Source organism: Aotus nancymaae, unplaced genomic scaffold (genome assembly GCF_030222135.1).
Source record: "Aotus nancymaae isolate 86718 unplaced genomic scaffold, 86718_ANA_hifiasm-v0.15.2.pri h1tg000028l, whole genome shotgun sequence".
Lineage (NCBI taxonomy): Eukaryota > Metazoa > Chordata > Mammalia > Primates > Aotidae > Aotus > Aotus nancymaae.
Window position 1 is genome coordinate 4053056 of NW_026988441.1, and position 27966 is coordinate 4081021.

Below are 27966 nucleotides of genomic sequence, written 5' to 3' on the forward strand. Positions count from 1 at the left end.
CACCTCTACAAAAAATAAAAGTTAGTTGGGCATGGTGGTAGGTGCCTGTGGTCCCAGCTCTTGGGAGATGGGAAGACCCCTTGTGCCCTGGAGGTTGAGACTGCAGTGAGTGAGATCACAACACTGCAGTGCAGCATGGGCGACAGAGTGAGACACTCTCTCTCTCTCTCTCTCTCTCTCTCTCTCTATATATATATATATATATGCATCAGTAATGTGAGACCTGTGAAGTCAATTATACATCCAGTCTCTGTTTTCCCCTCTGTCAAATGAGAATTATTAACCAAACCTCTCTTAGGTTGGTTATGAAGATTAAATGAGGCATATATAGAAAAGCACAGCCCTGAGTCTGGAACTTGGGGAGCTTCAGTGAATGTCCATCTCTTTCCTAAACCCTTATCCGAGAGGAGATCCAGGCACGGACTTGCTATTTAAAGCGTGGTCCAAGAACCAGCAACATCAGCATAATCCGGAACCTCAGAAAAATACCCTGTTCTTCTTTGTCCCTTAGCCAGGCCAGCACCGTGATTCAAAGGAATGATCCTTAGGTCAAGAAGAGGAGTGAGAGAAAAGCACAGCAGTAAGTCCTTTTCCCTGACCTCTTTTTCCCAAAAGGGACCCAGCCTTTTTGAAGCCTCTCTGACTTAGATGCCCCGCTGGCCTACAGCTCAGAACCTTGTGCCTGTGAATTTGTGTCCACGGCAGAGTTGGGAGTTTCCTGAACTCAGAGCACAGTTATAGTGCAGAACCATGGACAGAGCCAACCCGGGGCTAGTTGTTCTCCAAATCGGCCATGGTGGATGGAGCGCCCCCTGGGGATAGAACGCTGGTCTGTCTCAAATGCAGAGGTAAGAAGGTTGGAGAGTACGGTGGGCGACATTCTGTTCTGCAGGACAGAGGTGCTGGTCAGAGGGCATCCAAGCTCCTCTGCGGTCTTCCTATGAAGGTCCCCTCATTTTAGGGAAGACAAGACTTAGCTTTAGAGAGAGAGTGCATTTCTCACAGGCCACTGGGATCCTTGCCTCTCTGGACTGACTCTGCCCTCACTCCTTCCAGGAAACTTTCTCTGTGGCAGGCTCCACCTCGTCCTCCCTTCCTTTTCCAGTGGGTTGATAATTTACTCTTGCTTTGAATCCCTTATTTGTCCTGTCATGGTATTCTGAACAACAGAACATGATACGTGATCCTTTTCCATACCTGACTGCAAATCCTGAATCAGCTCAAATGAAGGAATGAAGTATCTCTCAGAAGGCTGGTTGTGAAGTTATATTTGGAGCTGAGGGGTCACAGAAACAAATTCTAAGCTTTCCTTCATTCTACATGAATGGTAAGTATTTATACTGGGAAAAGGATCCTGGCACCTCAGTGGACCACAGGATGGAGAAGGTTGTCATTAAGGACAGAACAGGCAAAGCAATGTCAGAGTTAAATGGATGTGTGTTAAGAAAGAAGAGATCTGATAAATACTGTGAAGATGGGAGGCCTATGGGGCTGAAGGAACTGTTGAGAAGTCAAAAGTCACTCTGAAGGTGTGAGGTAAGGGCTTATCAGAAACCTGAGTATAAGTGGGGAGAGATACAAAAATTCAGTGACTTTCTAAACTCAAATTGACAGCAGAAAAACCACAGACATCACATCCAGGTCTGAAGCTGGAGCCAGGGCCTCAGTTCTGAGCCACAGTCTCTGACCTTGCAGGTAAGTTTCAGTTCAGCCATCCCTTCTTATGACTTCTTGTGTGACCAGGACTGGGGGGCAGAGGGGCAGAAGAAGATTCAGTTTCAGGGCTCCTGAACTCTTCTGCTCTGAGAGAGGTCTCCAAGAGTTCTAAGTGAACAGAGAAGAGTGGGGGAATGCCCCACTCGTTTTCTGAGGAGGGGTAGGAATGGATGCCTTGAGGAAGTAACATCTGAGTGAGGAAAGAGATGGCAGGGGCCACCGAACAGGTTATCAGTAGGCCTGGGGTGAAAGGAGGTCAGCCTTCACTTCCCTGGCAGTTGTTTGACAGAAGAAGACTCCTAATAGAGAGAGGAACCTGGAACAACTCAATCCAGGAAAAGTCTCTAGAAAAGTCTCTAGCTGTCCTCTTTCTGTAGCCGCCTTGATCTCCAGATAGAAGAGACTCATCAGGTGCTGTCAGGAGTCGTCCCAGACTCACCCCCTCGAAAGCCAAGATGCTGCTGTTGCCCCTGCTGTGCATGTGCAGGGGTAAGAGGACTGCAGGAAATGTGACTTCACAGAAGGTCCTTGGTCTTCTTTTTGTGGCACAGCTTGGAGAAATATGAAGGATAGAATCTGATGGTCTGAGATCTGAAGATGTGGTACAGGACAAAGCACCTCTGTATCCTCATGCTTTGACTTTCATCTTGAAATTTTTGTGCTTACTCTACAATAGCCTGTCTTTTGGTTTGTGGAAGGGGTCAACATTTCCATGATCCTCCTATTTCCACAAACAGACCAGGTCAAAAGCTGCAGAAGAGGTGTCAAGAACTATAGGCTGACTCCACCTCCTTGGGGACCTCTAGACCAACCCTTCACTGAGCAACAGAGATGCCACGAAGGAGGGGAGCAAGACATTTTTCCCTCATCAGGAGAAGACTTCTTGTGAGAGTGTCACAGATAGAAAACATAACCTCTGCATGTGAAGGGTAGAGTAGGACCTTCATCCAAAGGGTTGGGTTGGGAAGGCATGAAGGACTCTAAGCTGAGAGCAGAGGAGCCAGCTCAGGGGCTGATGCAGAGGCCACTGCTGGTACCATACCCTCCTCTGTGCTCCAGGTCCTCCCTCTCCCTTCAGCCAGTGCTGACCCAGATACCTGACACTCACATCCTAGGTATCCTGGAGTCTGGGTGCAAGGAGGATCTGACTTCCCCATACCAGAGACTGCTGAGGATATAGGACACCCAACAACTGTTACTGGTAATGGGTCACCCTGAGACACACCTCCCGCCACCCATCCACCCACATGTATTGCGGTTGTGATGATCAGAAGAGCTTGCACCTTGCACCTTCCCAGATAGACTCAGATTCAGTTCATGGCTGTTGGTTCTGGAAAGGGGCCATCCTTACCTGGATGCTCCAGTATCAAACATAACAGAGTCTGAATTTTAAAGAAGAAGTCAATGGCAAATCTACCTTCTCAGAGACCTCCAAACTCACAACTGGCCCCTAAGCATGAGAGGTGCCCAGAGGTGGGACACAGGAACACCTAAGCTCTCTGTAAGTACAACAGGTATGGAGCTGGCTCTAGAAAAGGATATGGTGGACAGAGTTTGTGGGGCCCAGAGTAACAAGGGCATGGGGACTCCTGACTCACCTGTTGGGTAATATTCCCAGTGTTGCCGAGAACACAGAGAAAGCAATCCTGGGGTGTATCTCATGAGTTGGGGGCAGTTTTGCTGATCCAGGAAAAATAAGGCCCATGGGGAAGCTCCTCAGTGGATGTCATCCTAGAACTGTAGAGGCAGTGGCACTAGAGGAAGAAGGCTTGGCAAATTCTCAGGTGAGATTAGTTTAGGTGACATGATTCTGACGATGACTGGCCAGGTCATTTCAAATAAACCTTCCTCGTGGAAATTTTTTTTGAAGACCTAAAAAAGTTGATAAAATTTTCGAAATGTTTTGTGTCAATGGAGAGAAGATAAAAGGTTTGAAAGAAGTAGGAAGCCAAGACAGATAAGCCAATTATTTGGCGACACCATTTTTCTTGAAATAGGTTGCTGATTCTAAGCAGACACTGAGAAGCTAAGCAGAACGTTTGAGTCTCATGGGGATAGAATGATAAATGTTAGGGTTGAGGGCTTGCCAAGGAAAACGGGCCCTGGTAAACACTGCAGTGCTGTGGTCAGGACCTTGCAGAGTAAGGAAGAGCTGGAACTAGATGATACCTCATATGAGCATTAAAGCCAGACCAAATGTCCTCAATATCCGATTAAAATGAAGTCATCTGCTTACCACAAGCAAGAGTAAATATGCCCTGAAAAGATAACGTGATGCAGGGTTTAAAATCATCTCTGTAGGTTTTCACCACTGCAGCAGACAAGAGTGTGGCCAGGGAAACAGCCACCAAGAGTTTTATGAGAATAAGGGGCTCACTAGAGGACCTAGAACTTAACGCAAATGTGGTAGATCTGGAAAGGGACGCTTTGGAGAAGGCAGGATGATCATGAGAGCATCATTAAGCAGTTCATTTGAAGACAAGGTGTGGGTGGGCTTGCAGGCATATATGAAAAGCCAAGCATGTCCACTGTTACCATGGGACCCCAAAGGGGGATGTCACAGAAAGTTCTATGGAAAACTGTTGCCTATGTAGCTACTGCCTCTGTAAGCACACAGCCAAGCAGGTGGTGGTAGACTTGAAGCTGGTGTTGGTCATCCCCAGGGCTGGCAGTTGGGAAGATGACCTGCATGTGGAGCAAAGCAGGGAAAACTGCCTAATACATTACGCTATTTTATAGTTGTTTACAGGAAGAGGGTAAGTCTGATACTAGTTACTCCATTCTGCCTGGTACTTTATTATCATTCATCACATTCACAGTTTTAATGGTTCTTTTAAAAATGTAATCATCCGTCTTCACGCTACTAAGACATACCTGAAAGAGAAATATAAAAAAAAGTAATCAGATACAGTGGTGAAATTCTCCATTTTAACGTCTATTTTCATATGATGACAATTAAAGTCCGTACCTAAAATTCGTATCTAGAACACCTGCAATCACGTCTGTGCTCTTGACGCCCAGCCTCTTGGTATTCAACCATTTTGTCATATCTCCTGGCATGCTTGTAAACTTTTTAATTTTTAATTGAACTTCCAGGATTTTGTTTGAAAAACTGTAGATTTTCTGGAGCTCTGACTGAAACTTTCTTCCTCTGGATTCTAGTACAGTCTAGAATAGCACTGCACAATGGAATTTTCTGATGATGGAAACATTCTTTCTGCATTGTTCAATATGGTGGTGTGGAGCACTTGAAAGGTATTTAAGGTGACTGAGGACTTACTCCTTAATTTTAATTAATTTAAAGGTAAATCAGCTCATGTGGCTAGGGCTACCCTATTTTTGCTTTCTGGCAAGTAGAATAGAGACAGATCCCTTAATCCAGCCCCACATTGAGTGAGTTTGAAGATGGGTGTTGCTTTTATTTTTAATTTGTAACCTTTCTTGAGTCCTAACTAAAGGTTTGGGGTGTTTACTGGGCCTCTCCTTATCAGATCCTGAACGTCAAATTTGGTTTACCCGGTTCCATCAGACTGCTGAGAGAAGAGTCTAAGCATGTTGGGCTGACCTCAATGATCTTCCCTTCCTTCCAGCATTTTGGTCCCTCAAGTCCCGTCTACCTTGGTAGCCCCAGGTTTCATGATCTATTTGTATTTATTTAATTTTATTATCACTTTTTTAGAGACAGGGTCTCAGTATGTTGCTCAGGCTGGCCTCAAACTCGTGGGCTCAAGTGATCCTCCCATGTTGGCCTCCCAAAGCGCTGAGATTATCCCGGCCACCATGACTTCTGTCTCTAGCTCCAGCCGTGACACTGCGAAAGCTCAGCTCAGGTTCCCATCGTCCTAGTTTCTGCTTTCTGCTTGCTTCCTTAGCCTTTTGAACCCTCAGGGAGAATGAGCTTCCCTTTTCTCTGGGATCCTGGCCAACTTGGTAGCTCTCCAATGTCATCAGATGGTTTTTGTCTGGGCCGGATCCCCGGGCGTCCGTGGCGTCGCCTGCTCGTCCAGCCCCCGGCGGCCCTTGCCGATGGTCAGGCGGGGCCGGCCGCGGTTCAGGCCGTCCAGGAGCGCACAGGCCTGGCAGAGCGCGCGGCTGGCCAGAGCCCCGCAGCGGGAGCAGGCGCCGGGGCGCGGGGGCCGAGCGGACGGGGCCAGCGCCAGGCGCTCGGCGGAGTGCACGAGGTCCAGCACCGCCGACGGCCGCGCCGCCTCCAGGCGCTTGAGCAGGTCCCGGGCGTGGCCGCGGAAGGCCTCGGGCGCGTAGACGCACTCCTCGGAGAAGTAGTCCAGGCGGCGGAAGTGCGCGTACAGCACCACCTCCTTCTGCGAGGCGAACTGCAGCGGGCGGCAGCGCGGCAGGGCGCCCCCCTCGCCCGGAGAGCCCAGGCCCCCGCCCCGGGCCAGCCGCCCCGCGTCGCCCCGCAGGAAGTTCATGAGCACGGTCTCCGCCATGTCGTCTGCGTTGTGACCTGGTGGGGAGAGACGGGAGCAGGTGAGCTGGGGCGCGGAGGGCGCTGCTGGTCAGGGAGCCCCCCGGGGAACCAAGGGTCCACCAGGACCCAGAGGGAGACTGGGAGGGGAGACCCATGGAGACCTAGGGCACAGTGGGACCGCCAGGACCCAGAGAAAGACCGGGAGAGGAGCGCGGACCATGGAAACCCAGGGCACAGTGGGGCTCCAGGACCCAAGAGAGAGAGGGGCAGGGGGAGGGGAAGAGGTACGATGGAGGGAACCCTGCCATGGAGACTCCCAGGCACCATAGAGCAGCCAGATGGAGACTGGAGGTGGAAAGGTGACTTGAAGGGAACACAGATAAGCTCCTTGAGCGCCCCCTCATTTGCCCTCCACCTATTGTATACCAGGCCCTTCACTAGCTGTCCTTCCACATAGGGAGCAAAAGTGCTTTCGCTGCAAACACCATTTCAGCCTCAGTTCAAACTGTATTTCAGACTACACAAGAGAAAAAAGGGCCATTTAATGAGGATTCTCAAGAGAGCTATTGACACAAGTGCCACTGGGAATACAGATCACCGGATTTAAGAAAGACCAGGAAGAAAGTTAGTGAATACATAACACACCAGTCACCATAAAATTTAAATGGAAACTATCCTTATTCTGCATCTTATCTTATACTTGAGTCTGTAATTATGTAATTGTAACCTGACAAGTGCTACTAAGGAAAATTACACAGAATGTGTGAATTTCTATCAGGGGGTCCTAGTGACAAGGAAAAGGTGGGGATTAAGGAAACCTTTCCTGAGTGAACTGAGACCCAAAGGCTCAATGAATAACCAGGTGAAGAATGAATTGGAGTCTGTATTTCAGACTGTCTTGGTCTCTTGTGCATCATCATAACAGCAACATTTACATAATGTTTACTGTTTTTTAACCTCTAGTCTAAGTGCTGTATATGTAAAGCTCATCTAATTCCCAACTTGAGGACCCAGATGTCATTAACATCCCCATTTTACAAAGGATGAAACGGAGCTTAGGTAATTTGCTCTAGGCTACACTGCTTGTATCCGGTAGTCAATGGACGATAATTACTTATTGAAGTAATCACTGGGAGAAAATAAGAGTTAATCAGAGAGAAACCTATAAAGAGAAGGAGTTAAGAGAGACCATAGCGTTTCAGACTGTATGGCTTACGATGGGAGACGCCTCTTCACATCTCTCTTTTTGACGGGAGATACAAAGAAAGTCATTTCCCTCTACTAAAAATACAAAAATTAGCCGGGCATGGTGGCAGGCACCTGTAATCCCAGCTACTCAGGAGACTGAGGCAGGAGAATCGCTTGAACCTGGGGACGGAGGCTGCAGTGAGTCGATTGCGCCACTGCACTCCAGCCTGGGCGGCAGAGTAAGACTCCGTCTCAAAATAATAATAATAATAGCAGAGTACTCCAGCTTTAGTTCCTACAGGGTAGCCCCTCTATTTGCCAATGTGTGTACTAAGATGATGGCAGAGACCCAGAGGCCAAAAGTCTGCCCTGCTCCATCCTAGGGAGGAACACGTACTACCCACAGGAGCCTTCAGTGAGCTCCGGCCCCAAATAGGAAGATACCCATTTATTTACCCATTTATTTTCCCATTTATTTTTCCAGTTGCTTTCTGGGATCCTTCCGCTAAGCCACGCCCAGAGTCTACTATCCCGCTTCTGGAGCATGCGCCCCAGTCCCCTTTCAGGGCCCGCCCCTCGTCCGCGCATGCTCCCCACTCCCTCCACCGCACCTATCTGCGGCCGCGCTTGTTCTCACTGGTCGCGATGTCAGTGGCTCCCGCGCGGTGCGCCCCTTACTCCAGCGCCCCGCGACGCAGCTCCCCACAGAAGGTGCAGCAGTAGCGGCTGCGGCTGGAGCCTGCTGTGCTGCCGACCACGGCGTCCGTCAGGCCCCTGAAGAGATCTTCGTAGGCCAAGATGGTGAACGGCAGGTCCCAGCGCGCCGCCTGGCGACGCACGGCCGCCAGCGCCGCGTCCCGGTAGCCGCCGATGCCCTCGTTGACTGCCACGAGCTGCAGTGAGATGCCCAGGCGCAGCACCAGCGCGCAGCACGTGCACCAGCACCGTGGACTCCTTGCCGCCCGAGGCGCCCACGGCCACCACCGCGCCGGGCGGCAGCAGGCGGCCTGCGAGCACTGTGTGCAGCACCTCGGCCTTGAAGGCGGCGCAGAAGCAGGCACCGTACAGCGCTTGGCCCGAACGCGGACGGCGGACGGCGGCGCGTGCAGCGTGGCAGGAGGCACACTACGAGGTAGGCATTGCGGGAGGGGTCAGAGGAAGCGGGTTACATGTGGATTCCGGATTGCAGCGTCACTGCCTTTGAGGAGTTCCCTGGATAGCACCCCTGCATGGAATAGACTAGGGGCAGCTGTGCACAGCTGCTCCTAGCGCTGGGGACACTGCCTCCAGGAAGGAGTGCACTAGGCCCGTCCAACCTGCTTCCCGTCCAGCCTGCGCAGGTGCCAGCACGGCGCGGGAGTTCTTTGCCTGTGGTGGTTCGCTGCTCTCAGTATGAAGATGGGATGGACTTTTTTTATTTTTTATTTTTTTCAGATTTTCTGCTGTTGTGGGAGTATGGCAAGAGTTTAAGAGGGCGGAGAAAGGGATTAAGAGTGTGAAAAGGGAAGATCTGCGCTGAGCACATTCCTAGGATTGGGCCGCGTCTCAGGGATGCAGAGTGGGCTTTTGCGCGCGCCCTGCAGCCGTGGGAGAAGACGCATGCCCAGGCGGAGGGTCAACGCCGTGCGGGGTGGGGTCTCTGTGCATGCACGGAGCTGAAAGGTAGCGGTTTCAGATAAACACGCGTGCCCAATTATCGGGACGTGGACACGGTGAACAGTTATGCATAATCGTTGGTCTGACACAAACACCCCCCTGCCAGGTGGAGGCCAGGATGGAGGGCAGGTTAAGACCCGTGAGGCAAACTCCCAAAACCAAGGAACGGAGCAGTCTCCCCACTTGCTCCCCATATCCAAGCCCTCAACCTCCTTCCAACGCCCCCTTCCCAAAACTGCTTCTTCTTCTATAGTCTGAAATCTTGTCTCTACTCCTGTGAGGCCATTGATAAGGAAGATTGAGAGTGAAGGGTGATGGTAGACACACCTCGCGCGTCTTGTGACCACCTCAAGCGTTGACCTTTGGTAATTGGAACTTATTCATTTTTTAATCCTTTACCTATGTGCCAGGCCCTTTGACCGGCTGGCCAGATGCACCGGGACACAGGTGTATCCAGCCTGGTCCAGAGACAAGGATGATAAATCTTAATGTGAAGGTATCAGATGTTAAGGGCTGCAGGAGCCCAGAGGTTACAAGTGCTGCAAGCCAGGGCATGTGAAAACAACAGCGATTAAGCCATTAGCTTGTGCCAGACGCTGTGCCCTGCACTTTCCACCCATCGTCTCAGGTTCTTCGTCTGTAAAATGGAGATAATAATAGTATCTGCCTCAGAGTTTGAAGATTAGTGGAAAATGTTTAGAACAGTACTCTACTAAACAATAACACTTATTATTTTCATCTCATTTAACCCTCATAATCAAAGGTGGCTTCCTTTACTGAGCCAGGCCTAATTTTTACTTTGAAAGCAAGCAAGGGTAAGAGTTTCAAAACCTCAGACATCCTAAAGATAATGTTAGTCAGTGGTTCCCAGCTGGGGAGGGTAGGAGTGATGTGGTCTCCCAGGGAAGACAGATTACATCTGCAAAGATCCTATTTCCGAACATAAGGCCACATTTTAAAGTAGACAAGAATTTTAGGGGGACATTCAACCCAGTACCACTGAGTTGTAGGGTAGCAGGTCTCTGACCACTCGAGGCCTCTGCCCCTTCAGATGGCCTCTTGAAAGTGATCACCCCAGAGAACCTGACGATGGAGAAGGTGGTAGAGAAGAACCCACTGGTGAAGCTGGGAGGCCAATACCAGCCACCTGACTGCTGGGCACAGCACTACACAGCAGTAGTGGTGTCCTACTATGGGCAAGCCCTGTACCTGAAGTTCTTCCACCTGCACACCTTCCTGCAGAGCCAGCAGCTGTACTACACCATCTAGGTGGTGAACCAGGTGAGGCAGGACTGGGAGGGGCAGAGGTAAGAGGACAGAAGGGTCCCAGCATGGCAGGACTGAAGTTGGCACTCTTTTTTTTTTTTTTTTGAGACAAAGTCTTTCTCAGTCACCCAGGCTGGAGTGCAGTGGCAAGATCTCAGCTCACTGCAACCTCTGCCTCCTGGGTTCAAGTGATTCTTCTGCCTTGGCCTCCCAAGTAGCTGGGGCTACAGGTGCATGCCACCATGCCCAACTAATTTTTGTATTTTTAGTAGAGAGGGGGTATCACCATATTGGCCAAGCTGATCTCGAACTCCTGACCTCATGATCCACCTGCCTTGGCCTCCCAAAGTGCTGGGATTACAGGCGTGAGCCACTGCACCCGGTCTGAAGTTCAGACTCTCTAAGGTGATAGTGGTCTGGGTTAGATATTGTCTGGGGGGCTTAGTTTGTGAGTCAAGAACTTGAATTAGAGGATGTTGGAGACAAGGGTTGTAGGTTTGGTCTAGACTTGCCAACTCTGAGATTGGCTTAAAAGGCTGTCTGAGGCAAAGGCTCAGTCCTGCTAAGTGTGGGGCTCCTTGAGACCAGGGCTGCCCAGATTTTACAGTAAACCTAAGGGGCAAGTTAAAGCACTGGATTTGGGATCAGTTACGGGATTGTTTAAATCCTGGCCTTGCCTATTACTAGCTTTGTTGTCTGAGTGTGGAATCATTCATTCATTCATTCATTCAGCATGCTGTTATTCAGTATAACTGTATGAACTTGGAGAACTTATGTTCTGTGCCACAGTTTTCATTCACCATAGAGATGATAATAACACCTCCATTGTTACATTATGGGAAGGAGTCATACCAAATGGAATGCCTTCTATTAACCAATGTAAGACAGTTAGGCCAATGCCTAGCACATAGTAGGTGCTCAATGAGTGATTGCCGTTATGGTGATTATGAATGGTGATGGTGATGATTCTGAGAATGATGGTGGTAGTGCTGCTGCTGACGTGGTGATGATGGTAGTGATGTTGATGGTGATACTCAAGGTGGTAGTGGTGGTGGTGATGTTAGTAATGATATAGTGATGTTAATGAAGGTGTTGATGATAATGATTAAAGTAATGGTAATGATGGTGGTAACAATAGTGGAGGTGAGGTGATTATGTTGACAGTGTTGAAGATGATGAAGGCAGTGATGTGATAATGATGGCAATGTTGATTATAATGATGGATAGTGATGATGGTGATGATGATGAAACAAATAATGATGATAGACGAAGGGGAGGTGGAGATGCAAACCCCATGGGGATTCCTGGGCTTCTGAGCCAGTCTTTATCTAGTAGGAGCCGAAACAGAGACAGAGGTGGTCCCTTATCATCCCTAACCTCTGCCTCTCTTCGATGGCCCCTCAAAGGTGATGATCCTTGAGAACACTGCAGATGGCCAGAGAAGGGAAGCCGAGATGCTGAAGTTATTGACTTTGACTTGGATGGGGGTGGGAAATACAAGAGAAATTTCTCAGGGGAGTAACCTTTGCATTGCGTCATCCTTGACAAGTCTGGGTTTTCCAACTACACAGTGGGAAAGAGAAGGCATTCAAGGTGGGGAAATGGCACTTGAGAAGGTGAAAGAAGATTGGCCTAGTAGGTGGGGGAACACTGCTGCCTGATGGTGAAGACAGCTCTGAGCATCTGTGTCCACCCCAGGTAAACACCACCACCTTCCACCAGGACAGGTTATGCAATGTGGGGTTCTGGGAGGCTATGCAGGAGGAGGACTGGGACTGTGTCTTCTTCCATGATGTAAACCTACTCCTAGAAGAGGACCACAACCTCTACACCTGTGATATCTTCCCTGCCCATGTGTCTGTGGCCATTGACAAGTTCAACTACAAGTAGGTGGAGGGAGCGGACCTCCAGTGGGGGACTGTTGGCCAGTCCTTGCCTTTCCTTGCATCTCACCCTACCTATCTGTGCAGTGAGGTTAAAGTCAAGGGTCCATCCCTTGGTCCCTAGGGCTGAGGTAGGGAGGGAGTGGGTGATGGGACATGGAGAAACCCTTATAGATGGTGAAGAAACTTCTTTTGAGACATGGGTGTCAAGTGGGGATGGGGGTGGTTATTGACAGAAGAGTCAGAAGATGTACTTAATAAAGTGGTGAACTGAGAGGTTTTGGGGTTCAGAGGAGGGGAACATGGGCAAGGTCTGACTGGGGGTGAGGAAGGAGCTATTCTAGGGTTCTGGGGAGAAGGGGCCATCAACACAATCACAAGATGGCCCTGCCAGATGACTTAGAAGAGGGGATGTCCTAAGAGTCAGGTGAGGGCCATCCCAAGGGTCAATGGAAGGGTTTCCCTGCGGTCACAAAAGGGGACATCCCAGGGTAAAGATGGGACTCTCACAGGGGTCAGGGGAGAGGTCATCACAGGGTAAGTGGAAAAGGGCCATCTAGAAACAGACCTTGTAGAACCTGGCCAGGAAAGGGCCGGGACCCTCCCCTACAAGGAAAGCTGTGCTTCCGACTTTCTGCCTCTGTAGTCTTCCCCATCCAGGCCACCTTGGAGGGGTGTTTGCCCTGTGCCCCATTCACTACCTGAAGATGAATGGATTTTCCAGCAGGTACTGGGGCTGGGATGATGATGATGACAACATTGCTGCTAGGTGGGAGGCCCTGCTCCAAGGAGCCCAGCAGAAGGGGCTGCAGGTCCTGACATGAGGCAGGTATGGGCCACCCCGGACTGCAGGGAACATGGGCTACCCTGGCCTAGAGGGCTGGCCTGTGGCATGGGGACCCTGTCAGAGACAGATGTTTGGTCTCCATGCCCTCCCGTGTCCCTGGAAGGGTATAACTAAGCAGGATGCTCCTCTCCCGGCCCCACCTTCTCTTCTGACGCTACCATATGCCGGAGGAGCTCCCAGAATGGGGTCCTCAGGTGATGCTTAGGAATAGGGGAAGCCCAGATCTGAGAAGGGAGGCACCTCCCAAGGAGTCTCTGGAGCCTCTAACCAGTGTATCTACACTGTAGGCTCAAGTTTTTACAACACCTGTCCTGGGGCCCTGCCACCTTCCTCCCTGAGACTGAATAGGGTGCCACTCCCAGGACCCAGGTGTACACTGTTTCCTCCAACACCAAGTAATACCCCTCACCACCATGGAGAGGCCTCTGAGGCCTTTCCACCCCACACCAGTCACATCTATGGCCGGCCAGCCCTTGTGCCTGGACTCCCCAGGTGAGACTCTTCCACTTTTCTCAGGAGGTGAGACATGGTGACTGATACTACACCCCTGGACAGGGAGAGGCCAGTTAGACACAGAACAGATTTGCTCTCCAGAGCCCAGCACAGTCTCAGGCCTGTGCCTGTTCCTGACTAGCTCTGCGGGCCCCTGTCAACCTTGAAGGGATATGGAGACTAAAGCTATGGGTGCCCATCTCTAACACTCTCCCCCTTCTGGAAAGGACTTTGAGCTGACTGGAATCTCCCACCGCAGTCCCACACCTATCCCACGCCCAGCACAAGGAAACCCAGGCAGTCTCAGGGATACAAGGTCCCACTAAAATTCATCAGCACTTGGTCTGCCCTTGCAGTTCCAAGGGCTTAACACATACCCACTTCTCACATCAAATGCTTGGAGGTTGGGTACTCTCATAATCTCCCTTTTGTAGACAAGAAATCTTTTGTAGATGAGACCAAATAACTTGCTGAGCAGATGCAGAGGGTAGAGAGTGGAGCCAGGAATAAATGCAGAAGTCTGGCTCCTGAGCCTCTGCCCTTAAAAGATTATGCTGGTCTCCTTCTTAGAAATATTTGCAACAGTCCCCTCTCCCTTTTTTTTTTAGCAAAAAAAAAAGTATGTGCGTGTGGGGAAATAAGTAATCAAAACTGGGAATGGCTAAATAAATTGTGGCAGGTCAGCCTCATGGAATATGTGTGTGTGCAATCCATCATAGATTACAGAAATTAAAAAAACATGCACACACATGTAAGAGATCTGAGTTTTATAAATCAAGGAAAAAGTCCTTGCACAGGTATATAATTATGAGCAAAGTAATATATGTGTATGCGTGTGTGTTTGTATCAAGTGTTGGTAAACATTTTCTGTAAAGAGCCAGAGAGTAAATCTTGGGGGTCATCTGATCTCTACCAAAACTACTCAGTTCTGCCAGTGGAGCATGAAATCAGCCCAGAGAATACACGTCCAAATGAACATGGCTGTATTCCAGTAGAATTTTATTAAAAAAAAAATAAAAACAATTGGTAGGCCATATTTGGCTAATGGCCACAGTTTGTTGACTCCTGGTGTGTATGTTTAGGGGCCTGAGTAAAAATATGAACCAGACTAATGGCTGGCACCGATTATGCAGAGACTTGAAACAGACTAAAGGTTGGCACTGGTTATTTATGGAGAGGCTCACGATAGATGATGGAGATGGAAAGGCAGGGCCAAGCTGAGCTAATCCTAAAAGAAGAGAAAAGCTGTAATATAAAGATCAGTAAACATTATAGAATCTCATTTATGCATTTACCAAAAAATGTACTTTCATGTGTATGTATAATAAAGGAGTTAATCATTATTGATACAATCTCATGATCTAAATATTCAATAAGGAATAATTTTTTATAAAAACAATTAGATTAGATTCTTTTAAAAAGTAACTGTAATCTACCTACACCTGCTATGCAGTGAATTCTGCAGCAAACCCCACTGCACTGAGGGCATACATACATATGCATATATACACATATGCTGACCTGACCATATACATATATCTGCATATGCATATATACACACACAGATACATAAATATACGTACACACAGGTTGGGTATCCCTAATCTGAAAACCCAAAATCTGAAACCTTTTGAGCTCTCACATGATGCTCAAAGGAAATGCTAATTGGAGCATTTAATCTTGGATTTTCGGAACAGGGATGCTCAACCAATAAATATAATGCAAATATTCCAAAATCTGTAAGTATCTGAAATCCAAAATGCTTCTGATCCCAGGCATTTTGGAGAAGGGATACTAAACCTGTATATGATATATATGCTTATATACATAAGGCACACACACACATAATATTGTCCTGTTATTACTGTTGGCACTTTAGAAATATTAATATCCCACAATAAACAGGGTTATCATTAATATAATTTCCCACAAACTTTACTATAAGTAATCTGGTAACAACCTGCTTGTACCATTCTTTACAGAAAGGCTTTTCTCAATGCATTAGTCCAGGTTTCTTCTCAGGATGAAAATGTATAATCCTTAATGAGGCCAGTACTAAGAAGGACATTTCTGCTTATTCTTTTTTCAGTAATTTCTCTCACATAAAATAAAGTGTGACTTTGTCATGTGTTCACACATGCAGTGCATTCCTAGAGTTTTTCTGAAGCATGAATTCAATAACATACAATCGGACCCGATTCTGAGATTTTCTCTTCTTCAAGAAACTCAGGGAGTATATGTCATTTATGAATATGCTGATGAACTAGGAATTCATTTCTTGGTAAAGCCTTTCACAGAATAACTGCATTTGTAAGATTTGTCTCTGGTATGAGTTGTTTGGTGTTTATTGAAATTTGACCTGTTGTTGAAGGCCTTTCCACATTCAGAACACATGTAAGGTCTTTCTCCTATGTGAATTTGCTGATGCACCTTGAGTTGTGGTTTCTTACTGAACAATTTCCCACAGTCAAGGCATTCATAAGGTTTCTCTCCAATGTGAGTTCTTTGATGGGTAATCAGCTCTGTTTTCTGGAGAACAGCCTTCCCACATTTGTAGCAGACAAAAGTTCTCTCTCTAGTGTGAGTTATTTGATGTTTATGGAAATTTGACCTGCCATTGAAGGCCTTCCCACAATCAGTGCACACATAGGGTTTCTCTCCTGTGTGGATTCGCTGATGCTCTTTGAATTGCGACTTAGAAGTGAAGGCTTTCCCACATTCGCTGCATTTGTAAGGCTTCTCTCCAGTGTGAATTCTCTGATGCATGCTGAGTATTGACTTCTGGTTGAAGGCTTTCCCACATTCACCACATACATGGTGTCTTTCTCCAGTATGAATTTTCTGGTGTATATTCAGGTGTGACTTTTGGGTGAAGGTTTTTCCACAGTTACTGCATTCATAAGGTTTCTCCCCTGTATGAATTCGATGATGTATATCAAGCTGTGACTTGGAAATGAAGGATTTCCCACAGTTGTGGCACTGATAAGGTTTTTCTCCTGTGTGGCTTCTTTGATGGACAGTCAGGTGTGCCTTCTGGATGAAGGCCTGCCCACATTCAATACACACGTAGGACTTCTGCCCTGAGTGGATTCTCTGGTGCAAGCTGAGTGTTGACTTCTGGGTAAAGGCTTTCCCACAGTCACTGCATGCATACTGTCTCTCACCAGTATGAGTTTTCTGATGTATAATGAGGGTTGAGTTTTGGGAGAAGCCTTTGCCACATTCACTGCATTCATAGAGTTTTTCTCTACTGTGAGTTCTCTGATGTCTGAAGAGAGATAACATCTGGAAAAAGGCTTTTCCACAGTCAGGGCATTTATAGGGCTTCTTTCTAGTGTGAGTTTTCTGGTGTGTAACCAATTCTGATCTCTGAATAAAGACCTTCCCACATTCTTTGCATATATAGGGTATATCACCTGTATAATCTGTCAGATATACACTGAGTTTTACTTGTGGGGTGAAGGCTTTTCCACATTTGCCACATTCACGGAAGTTTCCTACACTATGAATTCTCTGCTGGGCAAAGAGGTGTGACTTCTGGTGGAAGTTCTTCCCACATTCAGAACATCCATCTCGTTTCTTCTGAGTATGAATTTGATGTTGCGTGAGTGACTGTTTATAGCCACAGACTTTTCTAAACTGATTACCTTTGCAAAATGTCTCTCCTGTATTGCAAGCATCAGAAGAGCTGTGGCTGAATAGCTGACCAGATCCAACGGCATCTTCAAGCTGTTTTGTGTCATTGTTTTCACTCTGACCATTCACTTCTAGGTTCAGCTTCAAACTTTTTGTAAATAAGTAACATTTCTGAGGTGGTTTTTGTGAAGAAACAAGGTGGGGCTTCGTGTGAACCATTTTCCCTCAGTCCTTATATTCACAATTGCTTTCTGTGTTTAATGTTTTCTTGTTGAAGAAAGCACTGTGACTCATGGGTTGAATTTGATTTTGCTCATCTCTCTTTCTGTGGTCAGCACCCAACCTCAGTTCCTCTAAAATGGAATACCACGAACCATTTGTTGTGGACTCACCTACCATATCCTTTTGAAATGACGCTTTCTTAGAAATCTCCTGTTGTGGGATTTCAAGCCCAAACTCCCCTTCTGAAAGGAGAAAGAGAAGATGAAATAGACACAATGAACAGGAAAGAGGAGACATTGTATAAGCTGATTGACAGTGAACACAAGGAAATTGCTGAGTCGTGTAATAATGGTACTGATGATGTTGACAATGAGCAGAAACATAGAACCCTTATTATATGCAAGCAGTTATCTACATAGCACTTAGCATGTGCCAGGCAATGGCTACATGGCATACACATACTCATTTAATCTGCATAGTGACCTCAGGAGGTAGCAATGATGTGTGTTCCTGTTTTACAAAGAAAAGGAAGCACATAATGGTTATGTAACTGACCAAGATCACTTTGCTAATCTGTGGGGATTAGATGTGAACAGCCTGGGGCCACTTACACGAGCAGTCTAGACACCCAGATCTAGTAGAATAAGTAGGGGATAAAACAGAAAAGAATGTTGCAGGGCACCATCTCTGGACAGCCAAGGCTTGAAGGACGGGGCTCAGTGTGTAAGTGTTCATTAACTTGCAGAGATAAATCCTCACCAATCTCCCTACTTTTATCTTACTTGTAAGAAACGATGCCAAGCCCATCAGCCCTGTATATCCTCCTGAAAACTATTAACGCTTCACCTATCTTTACATGGCCAACCAGTGGAAGAATGACTATGCCCCAACTCTCCATGAAGTTACAATTTTTTTTTTCCATGAACTTAAGAATACACCCATATCGCCAGAAAGATATTCTGAAAACTGGACAAGCAAACTGTTCCTCGGAATTTGTTTCACTCTTCTTCCATATAAATTAATTGTTCTTTGTTAGAACCTTTGGCTTTATGCTATCAAATATGCCTTTTTTAGGTTTTTTTTTTTTCCAAGAATAGGAGTCCCATCTTGTGCATTTTATTAGTATAGTGCACAAAACACACTAGGTTCTCAGAAAAAAAAATAGTTACTAAATTTTACTATTACTTTTTCTACCAGATTTTAATACTAAGTATGACATCACATGTAGTTTGTTTTCTCTTTCAGTCACTTAAGCTGTATCCCAGACTCTTACCCTATCAGAAAACTCCATCATCTTTCATTCTTTAAAAAAAAAATTAGGAAAATTTTAATCTTTATTGTTAACTTCTTATTGTAACAAAAACTGTGTAATATTAAATGGACCATCTTACCCATTTTGTATTGTACAGTTCAGTAGTGCTACCTGTATTCACCCTATTGTGCAACAGATCTCCAAAACTTTTACATCTTGCAAAACTGAAATGCTGTACCCATTAAACAATTCCCCCTTTCCCTTTGTCCTTCATCCTTGGGCAGCCACAGTCTTATTCTGTCTCTGTGAACTGACTGCTCAAGTTACCTCATATAAATAGAATGATACATTTGGATTTTTTATGTCTAGCTTATTTCACTTAGCATGATGGTAAGATTCATCCATACTGCAGCATGTTTCATAATTCTCTTCCTTTTTAAGGCTGAATAAGATTTCATTGTATGTATAGACCTTATTTTGTTTACCAGTTCATTGGTCAATTGACAGTTCTACTTTCTGGGTATTGTGAATAGTGCTGCTATGAACAAGAGTGTACAAACAGCTGTTTGGGTCCTTGCTTTCAATTCTTTTGTGTATCTAACCAGAAGTGGAGTTCCTGGATCATATAGTAATTTTATGTTTAATTTCTGAGGAATCACCATACTATTTTCCATAGGATTACACCATCTTACATTCCCACTAGCAATACACAAGGATTCCAGTATCTCTGTATCCTTGCCAACACTTGTTATTCTGTTTTTTAAATAGTAGTCATTCTAATGATTGTAAGGGGATATCACACAGTGACTTTGATTTGCATCTCCCACATAATTATTGATGTTGAGCCTTTTTTCCTATCATTGGCCACTTGTATATCATCTTTGAAGAAATGTCTGTTCACGTCCTTTTCCCACTTATTAAAATTATTTGTTTTCTATTTCATTTTTCACTCTTAAATAGCAATTTTACCCACATAAGGGTAGTCATTTATTCTGGCAGTCTTCCACTGTGTCCCCAAGCAGAGATTTGAAACATTTTTAACTTCTCACTTCATTCAGGTCATAAAAATCTTGCTGAACCTGATAACACTTAAATTACTGCCCAAAATGTTCAATGTAAACTATCAGAACTGTACTGAAAAGCTTTTCCATAACTCTTCAACACAGTCTAACAATGCTGATTGCAAAAAAAAGGTCCAATTTATTCTCAACTCCAGGCACACTCTCATGTCTTCTATTCCCATTAATCTTGCTTCATCTGCTTCTTCGTTTCAATTCAAAATGGCTTTGTGGATCAGTTATAGGTACTGTGTCCTTAAAATTCCCAATGTCACTCCACCTCTAGGTTGACATCATTTTTTCTGAACTTCACAAGCATTTGCTATCCACGTTTCCCATTCTGATACACTTACTTTTTGAGTAGCCTTCCATGAAATAGACACGATTGATGCACAAAGGCTAATGCTTTTAACGTTTAATGCCATTGTCCTTTCCAAATACAATTTCTGTTCTTTTGAACTTAGCAGATATTTAAAGCATCCTTTAAAAATAGTGTGAAATATTCTCTTCTGCTTATTTTCAGAAAAATCAGTAATTTCTGTATCCTAAATATAAAATATAAATATAAAAATCCTAATGCTTTATCTTAAATATATAAAATGTATATTTTATAAGATACAAATATAAAAAATCCTAATGCTGTATCTTAAATGTAACTTAAATCAGATAACAGATATGAAGAGAGGCTCCCCACCATTCAGTTGTTAGAAAAGTAACACTTAAACAATGAAACAGCCCTTTCAACCATCAGTAGGGCTATAAATTCACCAATTTTGTTAATGCCAAGTGTTAGCAAGCAAGATGTGCAAATGCAAATCCTTGTGCATAGCACATGGGACTGTAAACTGGTGCAGCCCATCAGGAGAGCAATATGGTTGACTTAGTCAAGTATACTTATCTCCATGACCAGGCAATCCCATTCCTGAGTATTCACCTCTGGGAAATTCTTAAGGCACCCGCTATAGGACATTTACAATTTATAGAATATTTACAGTGTTTGATGTAGAAACTGGGAGTAGGAGGCAACCTATGGGCCACCACTTTTGGAATGGAGGGAATGGAAAAGTATGGTAGATTGGTAATGGTTTCCTGTAAAGATATCTACATTTGCCTGGGTACAAGTTACTCACCTTCACACCTCCGATGTGAGAGTTCAGCCTCCTCCATACAAGGCTCCTTTTCTTTTAGCCTTCTGAAGATGACATCTGGGTTGGGAATCTGATACCCTGTTAATTAGAAAGGATACTGGATTTAGGTGTGACTTCTTCAGTTTTAGAAGCCATTCAATGAAGCTTTACATTGGCTCATTAGAAAAGTCAGCATATTCCATGGGGCACAAAATAATACGAAAAGGTGCCCAAAAGAAACAAACAATCCAGGACAAGCCAAGGCAAAAGTCATGACATACTTTGGTATCTCACTGAGTTCTGCAACTAGGAGGAAGGAAATCTCAACAGGCTCCAACCAAGATTCCCAGGTCAGTTGTGCTCACCCACTGAGAAGAGGTGGCTATAGAGCTCCAGCATCACGTCCTGGTACAGGCGTTTCTGGGCAGGGTCCAACTGTTGCCACTCTTCTCTGCTGAAGTCCATGGTCACATCCTCAAACGACATTGATGCCTGTAACAGTGTACCCCAGCTCACTGTGAATTAGGTCATCATTGGTGAGTGGGGATGGTACATATAGGAGGAACATGCTTTTAATGATTTTCGCCATGATGCATCACAGAGGCTTCCCACCAAACACCTATTTCACATTTTTAGGGATTTAAAAAAATTAAGAGAAATATCCACCATCCACTGTATACCTACATTCATTCATCATATTTTTTTCAAAAATGAGCCAGAAATAGGTTCTCTCTAAATCTTCTGGCTAATTTAGGAATAACCATCATGATATTGATTAAGCAACTACATGTGAGGCTGTACTTGAGCGGGGTCCTTGAGCTCAATGTAGAATTACATAAGCTTCTACTCTTGCAGCAACTCAGAGATTTGGAAGACATGTAAATACACAAGCTCAACTATGGGGTTAAAAAGGGAACATGGTGGAAATATATGCAGAGGACACTGTTGGGGAGGGGCAAATTAGGGAAAAGAAATTCTACCTAGGAATAGAAGGTAATGCTACTTAGAGTTAGCGAAGCTTACACTGGAAGTGAGAAGTTTGATGCAGGATGTGTGAAGAAAAGAGGTAGGAAAACAGTGTAAATTTAGGGAGAAGCAGACAGCTCTGTGTAAGATAAGAGGTAACTATGTTATGTTTGGAAGGTGGTTACCATCCAAGCTCCAAGGAAGTAGACTGGTGTCTGAATATATAATGGGTATGGATTATTATTATTATTTTTTGAGATGGAGTCTCGCTCTGTCGCCAGGCTGGAGTGCAGTGGCATGATCTCGGTTCGCTGCCGCCTCCGCTCCCAGGTTCAAGTGGTTCTCCTACCTCAGCCTCCCGAGTAGCTGGTACTACAGGCATGCGCCACCATGCCCAGCTAATTTTTTTATATTTTTAGTAGAGACGGGGTTTCACCATGTTGGCCAGGATGGTCTTGATCTTTTGACCTCGTGATCTTCCTGCCTTAGCCTCCCAAAGTGCTGGGATTACAGGCATGAGCCACCGTGCCCAGCCAGATTATTTATTTTAACAAATATATTGCCATTTCAGAATTTTAAGTGCAGGGAAGAGATATGACCATATAATATTTCAACAAGACGATCTTTCCTATAAGAACCAATATTAGGTTGATGAAAGGGCTGACGATGGAAAGATCTTCATTACAGAAGTACTGCAGAGGATAAAGGCAGCCTGAAGGACAGAACAAAAATAATCACTTTTACTGATCACCAGTGACTGCTAAAAGCATATGATAGACTGATGGGGCCTTTATAATGGAGGAGTAGGCTGACAGCATCTGAACTCAATAACCAGTTTTATCATCATAAGGAGAGAGAGAACCAGATATTAAAGTGCACCCAATATGACGTAACAGCACATATGAGGTGTGCAAATTATTAAGTATAATTTCCCAAAACAAAAAAATCCAAGTGGAGTCTGATCAAGCCTCTAGAGTAGAGCCATCCGATGGAAATAAAGCATGAGCCATGAGTGTGAGTCATGCATATAACTTAAAATTGCCTAGCAGCCATGTTAAAAAGATACAGGTAAAATCAATTTAATGATATTTTTACTTAATCCATTATATTCAAAATATTATAATTTCTGTATGTAACCAATATTTTTAAAATCATCAAGATGAGATGCTTTACATTCTGTTTTTATACTAAGTTTTCAGAAGTCAGCATATATTTTATACTTGAAGCACATCTCAGTGTGAACCAGCCATGTTCAAGGGCTCAGTAGCTACATGTGGTGAGTGGCCACCATACTGGACAGCACAGATCTAGATTTAAATACCAGTTCAGAACAGATGTTGGGCATATACCCAGGGGTGGAATTCTGGGTCATAGCAAAAACATGTTCATCTTTAGTAGAAGATTGGAAATGATTTTCCAAATTGACTGTACCAATGTACATGCTCACCAGCAGCACATGAAATCCTTCTGGTTGCTCTGTATCCTCACCTACATTTGGTATTATCAGTGTTGGTAACTGTATGCATTTTGGTGGGGGCATGGTAGCTAACTGGCAATCCCAGATGACTAATGAAGCTGAGCATCTTTCCATGTTTACCAGCCTACTCAAGAAACTCTCTTCTTCACTTTTCTACTGGGCTAAAAAACACTTTTACTCACTTTTTTTTTTTTGAGACAGACTCTCACTCTGTTGCCCAAGCTGGACTGCAGTGGCATGAGCATGGCTGACTGCAACCACTGCCTCTGAGACTCAAGCGATCCTCCTGCCTCAGCCTCCCAGGGAGTTGGGACCACAGGTGTACACTACCATATCCAGCTAATTTTTTTTTTTTTGAGATGAAGACTTGCTCTGTTGCCCAGGCTGGAGTGCTGGAGTGCAGTGGCATGATCTTGGCTCACTGCATTCTCTGCCTCCTGAATTCAAGTCATTCTCCTGCCTTAGCCTCCCAAGTAGCTGGGATTACAGGTGTGCATCACCACGCACACCTGGGGGTGAAAGTATGAGGAAGTGGGTAAAAGCAAACCTTTTAATGACATGTTTCTTAATTAATTAACATGTTAATTAACAATCCGAGAAGGAGCAATATAAGCATGTCATTAAAAGATTAGGAGGTAATTGCCAAAAGAATTAGCTAAAAATGTAAAGAGTGAATGCCTGGGAGGAGCTGAACATGTATAAAAATATAGCAAGTGACGGCTCTTTCAAAAGATGACAGGCTTCACAAAACCACCTGATCCTCTTTTCTATTTCAAATAAAACTAAAACCTTTCAAAGGAAAAAGTTACAAAAGTATTTACAAACATATGCAACAAGGACCTTAGGTTATTACTATATGAGAACTCTGTAAAAATCCAGAGGCTAAGCCAAACCAAAATATAAATCAAAAGATAAGAAAAAGTAACTCACTAAAGACAAGTAATTGACCAATAAGATGATGAAAAAAAAATCCTGTTTGTTAACAAAGTAATACTATCTTTTTTTCCCATCAAATTAGAAAAGATAAAAATAACAAAAATAATATTATCCAGAGAAGCAGGAAATATGCACCACAAAGAGAAGGCAATGTGACTGGAACTGGGACAGATTCTGACATGAATTCAGACACTGATGGAAAATCTGAATTAGCGACAGCAGTATTGACTCAAATGACAAACTGGCAGGCCAAGCAGAAAAAAAAATGTTCATTGTTAAAAGAAGGAAAAAACCTTATATTGAACAACACATGTCCTAAAACACTAAACTTGATGTTCTGAACATGCAAGTTGACCAACATCAATGCAAATAAATGTACATTTGCACTGCTGTCACAAAGACTTAGACAATTCCATATTTTAAACTTGTTTTGTTTTGAGACAGAGTCTCACTCTGTTGCCCAGGCTGGAGTGTAGTGTCACCATCACAGCTCACTGCAGCCTTGACCTCCCCAGGCTCAGGTGATCCTCCCATGTCAGCCTTCTCAGTAGCTGGGACTACAGGTGCATGCCACCACACCTGGCGAGTTTTTGTATTTTTGTAGAGACAAGAGTCTCACCATGTTGCCCAGGCTGGTCTTGAATTCCTGGGCTCAAGTGATCTGCCTGCCTCGGCCTCCCAAAGTGCTGGGATTACAGGCATGAGCCACTGTACCCTGCCTAAACTTGTATGTTTCAAATTTTCTTTTAAGAATAACTTTTAAATGTTAAATATTTGGGGTATTTACAATTTTGAAAATGATTTATATATGCAATTTATTGTGTTAATGTTCCCTTCTTATCACACTTTCTTCTATCAAATGTTTCTAGCAGGTCGAGATGATTTTAACAGGTTACTGAAACATATCATCTTCTGATTTCTTGTTACCAAATCCTGTCTATTTCTATCTGTGGGCAATCTGGAAACACTATTTTCCAGCATTTTTAATTCACCTTTTTAAACAGGAAAAACCACATGGTTCTGAAAAGCCTGTTCTCTCTCTGCCTCCCTGTGACTATTTAAACTATAAAGGAGGGAGATTTTTCTGCACCTTGTGAGAACAGAGTAGAAACGAGCCAATCCCCATAGACCAAGCAAGGAATCTGGTAGGGACCACTTGAAATTCTTCAAAGACCCAATGGTGGATAAAGGAGCGGAGCCAGTGCTTAGCAGGATAAAAGAGTCAGCTCTTCCGTCCTGTGACTGGAGTTTTTGATCAGACCAGGGATCACAGTTTATTCTTTTTTGACCCAAGGCTAACACTGTACTATCCTCTTTTATCAACCAGTTCATGGTTTCCTCTAGAACACAGATAGCCTATGAATGTGGAAACATCAGCCTCTGTGGTCCCTGCTTGGCAGGAAAATCAAGACTGATTCAGGAACAGGGAGCCCAGAGCCTGCTGCATCCTGTGTCTGCCCTCATGTTCTGGAGAACCGTTCCCAGGGCTGCTCCTACTTACCTCACAAGATCCATCCTGCTCCTCTGGACCCAAGACCTGAGGCTTTTGGGAAAAATTCACATCAGCAGGCATCTCCGCTCTGGGCTTCTACTCTTGGTCTCTCTTGCTGACAACTCCACTTTTCCTAGGAGCCAGAAGCTGGATAGGCATTTGGATTCTCCAACCGGGGACAATCCAGAGAGGTGTGCTGGGCTGTGAAGGGAGGTCCTGCAGCCTCGAGGAAGTCTTGGAAAAGCAATGACTACGTGGTCACTCCTTCAACATTCACTCCACAGATATTTCTTGAGGGCAGTGAGGTGAAGTCATTGTGTCAGACGGTGGAGTAGACAAAGTTTAGAAAAGTCCAACTCTAGTTATTAGGGTTAGAAATGAAGACTGAGTCTGGACTAAATGATGAATTCATTGCAGCTTTGCTACCTTTTCACTGTAAGAATATGAAAATATTGCTTTAGTTTTAGTTTCCAAAATGAGAATACAGGTATTTATCACAGGTGTTGGGAAATTTATGCAAGATGAAGCTTGTCAGGTCCTCAGTTCCTGTCTGGCAAGTGGTAAATATGAATAAAAATAAGCAAGTTGTCAATTTCATTTCACACAACCCTGTCAGCTAAATATAATGGGCATTATGATACCCATTTTGGGGATGAGGATAATGAGGCTGTGTGCTGTTCCATAATTTGCCTGAAGGGTACTCAGTCTGCAAATGGAAAAACAGGGAATCAGCCCTACATCTGTCTTGTTCTAAACTGTCCATTGTCCACACTATCTCATGTACCCATACGTGGCCAGCTCCCAGAAACACCATTTCCTCCTCCTGTTGCTTTCCTAGAGCCCAGGCTGGGAGGTAGCTGTGTCAGCTGTACCTATTCTGAGCTTCTGGACTTTTCAGTCCCCATCCATAGCACACCACACAGCCCAGTATCTTCTGACAAAGCTAAAACGTAAAATCACCTTAACCCAGACAATTTGCAGACAGGCATCAGGGCCTCCAGTCACCATTTCTTGCCTGTCCACAACGAGTTGCCCCCACCACACCTGAATGCCATCTCTGACAGCACTGACTTTCAGAAATCCCCAAAGAGTGGACCACAGGACTTCCAAAAAGTTACAAAATGTCTTCCAGTCACTGACATGGCCCAGGCTTCTGAAAGAAATCATTATTGCCCTGATAGCCAAGAAATGTTTCCCAGGGAGTACAATTTTCTGGTTTCCACAGAACGACAAATAATCCCAAACACAAGGGTCCAAATGAAATGCCCCAATAGGAAACCATCATCCATCTGCTCAACTGTCAATTACTGATCCTTACCATGTCCAAGGGACCCAAGAAGCAGCCAACACTGACCTACCCACCAATCCCTGACCCACTTACCTATCCCTGAAGGACCCCAATACTGCTAGAAAGCAATGCAGTCACCCTCACAAATCCCCATCATTGACCCCCTAGGCCTCCTGGCAACCCCACTCTACTGATTCCTATAGGTCACCCATCACTGGTCCCCTGAGAGTGTTACAGTGTGATCCTCAAAGTCCTCCAATCCCTGAAGCTCTTGGCTCCCAATCTATCACTGACTCCCCTAGTCCCACGGACAGTGAATCCCTTCCCTGAACGCCCTCCAGCGCCATCTGCAAAGGTGCTCTTAAGACGCACTTCACTGTCCTCAAGTCGGGCAGTTTCGTGAACCAATATAAAATCCGATATTAAAGTACACTTAGAATTTAAGTTACAAAAACACATATAGAAGCAGAAAATAAGCAAGAAAAGAGGGATAATTAACAGGCTAATTATCCAACTAAAATTAGCAAACCCTACTTACCCCACGGCATCTATCACCCACCCCAGAAATCTGTCTCTCAGTCAAAACACGCCAGTCACTCACCTCACAGCCCCGTCTTCACCCGAGAAATCCCTTCACCACGCACCCCCCGAACAAGCCTCTCATCACACACCCCAAGCCGGCTTCCCCTCCCTGACCCCACAGAACCCCTGCTGCTAATGTTGCCAATCACTTCAGCGTCTCTTAAGCGACAGAGGCTTAGATCCAAGTAACAGAAGCGAAATGGCCGCTTCCGGTTTGGGTTAGATTCGCGTTAGGATTAATGTGTTGAACCGCGCGCATGCCCAGTAACACTTTTGAAGCTACAATCGGCCAACAGTTATCATGACGTATAATGGCGTACTTTTATTTCGTGGTTCATTCTCCTTCAGAAACTTCGTCGGGAGAACGGCATGGCCGCACCCATACGGATTAGGATCTTGGAGGCCGCCATCTTCAAAGGACTTTTATTCCGTACAGCCAAGAAGGGCAAA

The 27966-nt window shown here is 45.2% G+C and overlaps 1 protein-coding gene and 1 pseudogene across 1 annotated transcript; both read right to left on the reverse strand.

The window, feature by feature from the left end:
- Positions 1-5663: 5663 nt before the first annotated feature.
- LOC135276690 (cytoplasmic tRNA 2-thiolation protein 1-like) lies at positions 5664-8476 on the reverse strand (annotated as a pseudogene).
- A 5991-nt stretch (positions 8477-14467) lies between these two features.
- ZNF175 (zinc finger protein 175) lies at positions 14468-27724 on the reverse strand. Its single transcript, XM_012461911.3, is given in 5 exon segments — positions 14468-17580; positions 20779-20874; positions 21141-21267; positions 25656-26079; positions 27536-27724. Coding segments are annotated over 4 exon segments (2124 nt in total). The 5' UTR covers positions 25728-26079; positions 27536-27724; the 3' UTR covers positions 14468-15751.
- Positions 27725-27966: the final 242 nt, after the last annotated feature.